Consider the following 7,156-nt stretch of genomic DNA (forward strand, 5'->3'; position numbering starts at 1 on the left):
CTCCTCCAGTACACGCAAGCCCACAGAGGCCCGCGAGTGACGTCACCCCTCCCGACACCACCTCGTTGTCGTACGACCAAAGGCCTGTCGTAACGGCCTGGCAAGAAAGGCCTCGAGAGGAAGGGCACGCACGCCGCACACCCTAACTTGCTCGCCGGCATGCGCGCGCAGGTCCTTGGCGCAGGCCTTGGGACTGGAGCCAATGAGGTGCGGCGACGTTACTGCGTAGCCGCCAGCTCGGCCGCACGTCAGGGCGCGGGAGCGCGGAGAGGGTTTGGTTGCACTTACACCGGTACTTAAGCACGGACCGGCGTGTCCTTGGACTTACAGAGTGGGGACGTCCGGCTTCGGAGCGGGAGTGTTCTTTGCGCCAGCGACTAAAAAGAGGTGAGAGTGGGTCGCGGAAGCCGCACCTGGTTAGAGGCAGAGCTGTGGGAGGCGCGCATTCGCGAGCGACCGAGAACCACGCGGGGAGCCTCCGAGTGGAGCCCGCGCTGGGTGGGAGGGCGGGGAGTGAGGACCCTGGACTGTGGTCAGACCGAGCCGGGCGAGTAACGGCTTGAGGTGCGGCGGAGCCCTAACTAGGGACAGGTGTGGTCTCGGTCAGGGACTGGAAGCGGCTTGGATACAGATCCGAGGAAGAGGCGGCCCCTTCCGTAGTGGTTGCTGAAGGGCTATGGAAATGATAGGCAAGACTTCCCTCCCGGAAAGCCGAAGCTTAGCGCTTCACGTTCTTCTTCAGAGGGCAAAAGCTGTTGCTCTTCTAATAGGGGGCCATTTCTTTTCGTGGGCACGTTTCTTCCGTCAGTCGTTCTGACATCCTAGAAACAGTTTCATCAGTCACCTTGAAACCGGCTTGGTTGGGTGACCTCGTAGTCGCCCCAGGGGATCACAGGTAGGGGAGTTGGGATGTCCCCGGGGGACCGTGCAGCCTGCCCCTGCGCTGGCATTCACAAGTTCGAGTGTCAAGCTACTCCTGTGACCTGGGCAGGTAGAAACAGCCAGGACCGCTTTTTAAACATTTGTGTGCTTTGCGTTATCCTCGGGGAGAGGTGGCTTTACATTGTAGTAAGATTGAATGATTAGGTGGTCTTAAAAGTTGCGGTTGTGGTGATTTTGGTTTAATGTGTTCGCCCTTCAGTTTCAGATCTGTGACTTCGTGACCATGATTGTCTCTTCTGAAACTGGAGTTTGAATTAGGTTCCCTCTTTTCGTGGGCTTTAACGTTCCTTGACGTATACACACAAAAATACGTTTTTGAGGAGGTGCTCCTAAAAATGTTTTTGGTATTAAAGAGTATTTGGTATAAAGAGTATTAAAGTAAAACAAGATTCATTCTGGTATTTAATGACATAAATTAGCAATGGATTGGTAATTAAGTTGGGGCTTTCGTTTTTAGAATTAAATATGGGTGATGTTGAGAAAGGCAAGAAGATTTTTATTATGAAGTGTTCCCAGTGCCACACCGTTGAAAAGGGAGGCAAGCACAAGACTGGGCCAAATCTCCATGGTCTCTTCGGGCGGAAGACAGGTCAGGCCCCTGGATACTCTTACACAGCCGCCAATAAGAACAAAGGTAAGAGTCACTTGTTAAATAAAACAGCACAAAACGCAGGAATGTAACCTGTGGCAAACTATCAGAAGTGTGAAATACTTAACCGATGCATTCTTTCTTGTTTAGGCATCATCTGGGGAGAGGATACACTGATGGAGTATTTGGAGAATCCCAAGAAGTACATCCCTGGAACAAAAATGATCTTTGTCGGCATTAAGAAGAAGGAAGAAAGGGCAGACTTGATAGCTTATCTCAAAAAAGCTACTAATGAGTAATAATTGGCCACTGCCTTATTTATTACAAAACAGAAATGTCTCATGACTTTTTTATGTGTACCATTCTTTAATCTCATACACCAGAATTCAGATCATGAATGACTGACAGAATATTTTGTTGGGCAGTCCTGATTTAAAACTAAGACTGGCTTGTGGTTAAATGAATATGTTCAGTTTTTGAATTTTAATAGTAACTCCAATTCAGTAAATGCTATCACTGTTTACCCCTTTTAAAGATATGATTAGACTTCGTTAGTAACGTTCAACTTTTCACAAAGATGGTGAGTGCCATCTTAAAACTTACTGGAGATTGGTTTTATATTTAGATTTATATAACTGGTTATGTGAATATATTTAAATACTGGGGAAATTCCTTCACTGTCTTAGAACCAAGCAAGATTCACCTGTGTTTTGTGTTCATTTGCCTCTTAAAGGGAAGGGTTGAAGATAAATAAGGTAGCAATGTCTATAGTTTTGACCTTAACTATGCCAATCTAATTATAATTCCCTGTATTTAAAGTGGTTCCTTTTACTTATCGAAAGACATTTTAGTGTGGTTTATGTGTAATATTAAAGATTATTCAACACCTCTCACATCTTACAGATCTATAAGGTCACATGCTTTTAAAATAGTAGCAAGTTAAACTTCACTCTTGAATTCTTTACAATCTAAGTCAAACTAAGTTATAATTTAGGATTGTCTTTAAACAGCCATTCAGAAACATAAAACTGTAGAACTGTGTATTTGTGATTGGGAATGGTGCTTTTGCCAACTTAAAAGGATTAAAGTAACAGAGATATACGCAAATTTTAAAATTATATGTGATCACAAGACTAAAGATAATTAAAAAGAAAACCACAGATTATGATTTTTTGACTGTGATTGATGACTGATGCAAAAATTTTAATGATTAAAAAGTGCAGGAGCCCTAAATATCAGTGCAGCAGTGTTAACCAGTCATGGTGCTAGATTGTTTACTTGGTTTTCTAGGACTGCCTGAACTAGAATAACACTTCACTAACTGACTCTTAGTTTCTTTGCCCAGATTGAGAACTGCAGCATTTATGCCAGACATGGACAGGAATGCCTCTGGTCATAGTTTTGTGATGTGTAACAGTGTATAATTACATACTGAATTATTTCATGCATAGTCTGTGCCATACACATTTAGAGTAGTCCTTGGAGATTTTATGGAGATGGTGAGCACAAGGTAAGTCATAAAGAATAATGAGAAAATAAATCTATGCTGGTGGAGCTGTCTTTGTGGGACAGTGAGAAGACTGAGAAGATGTGAATCCATGGTCTCAAAGGTGATAGGGATGATTAGATAGGTGTTTAAGGCCTGAAAGCAATTTATAACATGTGAGTCTTACTTTTATTTATAGAAGAAATGTGGAAAGCGGCGGGGCGCAGTGGCTCAAGCCTGTAATCCCAGCACTTTGGGAGGCCGAGGCGGGTGGATCACGAGGTCAGGAGATCGAGACCATCCTGGCTAATACGGTGAAACCCCGTCTCTACTAAAAAATACAAAAAAATTAGCCGGGCGTGTTGGTGGGCGCCTGTGGTCCCAGCTACTCGGGAGGCTGAGGCAGGAGAATGGCGTGAACCCAGGAGGTGGAGGTTGCGGTGAGCCGAGATCGTGCCACCACACTCCAGCCTGGGGGACAGAGAAAGACTCCGTCTGAAAAAAAAAAAAAAAAAAAAGGAAATGTGGAAAGCTTGCTGTAATTCATATTTGAAGTCCTAGTCTGAGTTCTGGTGGGGAATTTAAAAATGCATACTGGAAATCCTTTAAAGATTTCAGACTTTAAAAGGCCTTATAGCAGAGGACTTGGTGACTGCATAAAGTTAGTGGTATTCAGGGACAGTGTAGCAATTAGCTTACAAGGGGACACTTCTGGACTAATGTGAAGTGAAGGCTAGAGAGTTGATTTTTTTTTTTTTTTTTTTTTTTTTGGCATCCTGGAAATGATACAGGAAACAAACATTAAGATAGATACAGAAATGCGTTCAACCTTTCATCTTGGCTAGTTGTGGGGTTTTGTTTTTTTGAGACATGGTCACTCTGTGGCCAAGGCTGGAGTGCAGTGGCACGATCTCGGCTGGCTGCAACCTCCATTTTCCAGGCTCAAGTGATTTCTCTCACTTCAGCTTCCCAAGTAGCTGGGACTACAGGTCTTCGCCACCATGCCCAGCTAATTTTTTTATAGAGATAGAGTTTTGCCATGTGGCCCCAGGCTAGTCTCAAACTCCTGAGCTCAAGCAATCCGTCCACTTGCCTTGGCTTCCCAAAGTGCTGGGATTACAGGTGTGAGCCACCAGGCCCTGCCTGGTTTTCAAATTCAGAAATATTATTATTTAACCCAGAGTAATCAGCCCAGTAGTAACTTAGGTTTAATTTTTTTTCAGGTTTAAGATTTTTCTCATTTTTTTTTTTTTCTGAGACGGAGTTTCGCCCTTTTCGCCCAAGCTGAGTAGTGGTGCAATGTTGGCTTACTGCAACCTCAGCCTTCCGGTTGCAAGTGATTCTCCTGCCTCAGCCTCCCGAGTAGCTGGGATTACAGGCATCCGCCACCAGGCCTGGCTAATTTTGTATTTTTAGTGGAGATGGTGTTTCACCATGTTGGCCAGACTGGTCTTGGACTCCTGACCTCATGATCCACCCACCTCGGCCTCCCAAAGTTCTAGGATTACAGGTGTGAGCCACCACGTCCAGCCAATTTTTCTCATTTCTATACCTCCTTTATTAAGGTCTGTGTTGGCACAGATGAGTAACTGCCATGTTCTAGGTCAGTTATACCCAAGTACTTCTGGTGGCTTAAAATGTAAGTGATTCTGTAACTTTTTTATTTTTTTGAGATAATTTCACTCTTGTTGCCCAGGCTGGAGTGCAATGGCGTAATCTCTGCTCACCACAACCTCTGCCTTCCAGGTTCAAGCAATTCTCCTGACTCAGCCTCTCGAGTAGCTGGGATTACAGGCATGCGCCACCACGCCCAGCTTATTTTGTATTTTTAGTAGAGACAGTGTTTCTCCATGCTGGACAGGCTGGTCTCGAACTCCCGACCTCATGATCCACCCATCTCGGCCTCCCAAAGTGCTGGGATTACAGGTGTGAGCCACCGCGCCTGGCCAATTCTGTAATTTTTTAAAAGGACATTTCTGTCAGGGATATATACTTTCAGAAATAAGGAAATAGGGAAAAAAAGAGCTAGCAATATAACCCACATGTTTTTTTTTTTTTTGAGACAGTCTTGCTGTCGCCCAGGCTGGAGTGCAGTGGCGCGATCTCGGCTCACTGCAGGCTCCGCCCCCCGGGGTTCACGCCATTCTCCTGCCTCAGCCTCCCGAGTAGCTGGGACTACAGGCGCCCGCCATCTCACCCGGCTAATTTTTTGTATTTTTAGCAGAGGAGGTTTCACTGTGTTAGCCAGGATGGTCTCGATCTCCTTACCTCGTGATCCGCCTGCCTCAGCCTCCCAAAGTGCTGGGATTACAGGCGTGAGCCACCGCGCCCGGCCACATGTTTTCATTTAGAATCAAAAATAAGGGCCAGATGTATTTAAGGGGTATTCAAATGCCACCTACATGCTTATTTTGTCTAGAACAGTGCTGTCTAATAGAACATACTGTGACGATGGATATTTTCTAGACTTTTGCTGTCCAGTATGGTAGCCACTAACCACATGTGGCTGTTAAGCCCTTGAAATACAGCTAGTGTGACTAGAAAGTATTTTATTTTAAATTTACATAGGCACAAGTGGCTAGTGGCTACTGTATTGACATTCTGAGTCTAGGACTAGAACCAGTGGTCTGTAACAAAAGTACTTCCCCTGTACTCTATTAAATCTAGAATTAGCCAGGCATGGTCGCTCACGCCTATAATCCCAGCACTTTGGGAGGCCAAGGCAGGCAGATCACTTGAGGTCAGGAGTTTGAGACCAGTCTGGTCAACATGGCGAAACCCTGTCTCTACAAAAAATATAAAAATTAGCCAGGTGTGGTGGTGGGCACCTGTAATCTCAGCTACTTGGGAGGCGGAGGTTGCAGTGAACCAAGATTGTGCCACTGTACTCCAGCCTGGGTGACAAGAGTGAAACTGTCTCCAAATATCTAGAATTTTGCAGGTACATCATATTGCCCTTCAGAACAGATTCCAGTTCCTGTTGTGCTCACCTTTATAATTTTACCATATGTTTTATCTATTTGTAAATTGGCAGTTTTAGATAGATAACATTCTGGTGGTAGCTAGGGATGTACCTTTTGTCATCCTTTTCCTGCACTTTTCTCAAATTCATTTATAGATGTACAGTTTTGCTTTAACCACTGAAGATTGCTGTAAATTATAAAGGGTGTGATAGAATCCACATGGCTGTTAAGAAGGAGATCTTAATCAAGGACAGTTGACTGACTAGTCTCAGATTGTTTCATATCATTTAAACGTGAGCAAGAGTAAACTAGATAACTGGGCGTCGTGGTGCACACCTGTAGTCTCAGCCACTCCGAGGCAGGAGGACTGCTTGTGCCCAGAAGTTCGAGGCTGCAGTGTAGCTATGATTGTGCTATTGCACTCCAGCCTGGGCAACAGAGTAAAGGAAACTCCATCTCTTAAAAAAAAAAAAAAAAGTTGTCTGGGTGCGGTGGCTCATGTCTGCACTCCCAGCACTTTGGGAGGCCGAGGCAGGCAGATGGAGTTTGAGACCAGCCTGGCCAACATGGTGAAACCCATCTCTAGCAAAAATATAAAAACTAGCTGGGCGTGGTGTCGGGCACCTGTAATCGCAGCTATTTGGGAGGCTGAGGCAGGAGAATCGCTTGAACCTGGAGGGGGCGGGGGGTTGTAGTGAGCCAAGACCGTGCCATCACACTGCAGCCTGGGCAACAATAGTGAAACTCCATCCAAAAAAAAAAAAGTTTTCTTAGAATGGAAAATATTCATTCATGAGCTCTTTTGGCAATCTGTCATCTTAATCAGGATATTCTCAAAACCAATAAGATGTTGCCAAGTTGGGGGTGAGAGCTATGTAATGCAAGGCGTATGCCTGATCAAGTATACAAATACACCCAACCAGAAACTGTCTCCCACATAAGTCTCTTCTAGGCACTGTCGGGGTACATACTGAGCTGCTGCTTTGGCTGTATTTTCTGTGCCTCAGAATAACCATTGTCCTGGTGTTCATATCCTTAGAGTTTAGTACAAAATGTTGGATATCCATTTAATAGGTTCCAGGTTATCTTAGTTGGAGTTTGGGGTATTTGAAAACGTCATGCCTTCAGGCTATCATTTCCCTCAGCTAAATAAATTTACTGCATTCATTTCTCAAA

At 44.8% G+C, this 7,156-nt stretch overlaps 1 protein-coding gene across 1 annotated transcript; it reads left to right on the forward strand.

The window, feature by feature from the left end:
* The first annotated feature begins 250 nt into the window (after window positions 1–250).
* LOC100580069 (cytochrome c) lies at window positions 251–2,699 on the forward strand. Its single transcript, XM_003270423.4, has 3 exons — window positions 251–387; window positions 1,400–1,576; window positions 1,682–2,699. Exons 2-3 carry the CDS (start codon window positions 1,408–1,410, stop codon window positions 1,828–1,830), a joined length of 318 nt encoding a protein of 105 aa, XP_003270471.1. The 5' UTR covers window positions 251–387; window positions 1,400–1,407; the 3' UTR covers window positions 1,831–2,699.
* Window positions 2,700–7,156: the final 4,457 nt, after the last annotated feature.

This window comes from Nomascus leucogenys, chromosome 17 (assembly GCF_006542625.1).
Source record: "Nomascus leucogenys isolate Asia chromosome 17, Asia_NLE_v1, whole genome shotgun sequence".
Classification (NCBI taxonomy): Eukaryota; Metazoa; Chordata; class Mammalia; order Primates; family Hylobatidae; genus Nomascus; species Nomascus leucogenys.

What these genes read in the sequence shown, in the direction of transcription:
- LOC100580069 (XM_003270423.4), top strand. Translation starts at nt 1,408, where the DNA reads ATGGGTGATGTTGAGAAAGGCAAGAAGATTTTTATTATGAAGTGTTCC. An exon ending in AGCCGCCAATAAGAACAAAG is followed by an intron (nt 1,577 to 1,681) that starts GTAAGAGTCACT and finishes TTTCTTGTTTAG; the next exon opens with GCATCATCTGGGGAGAGGAT.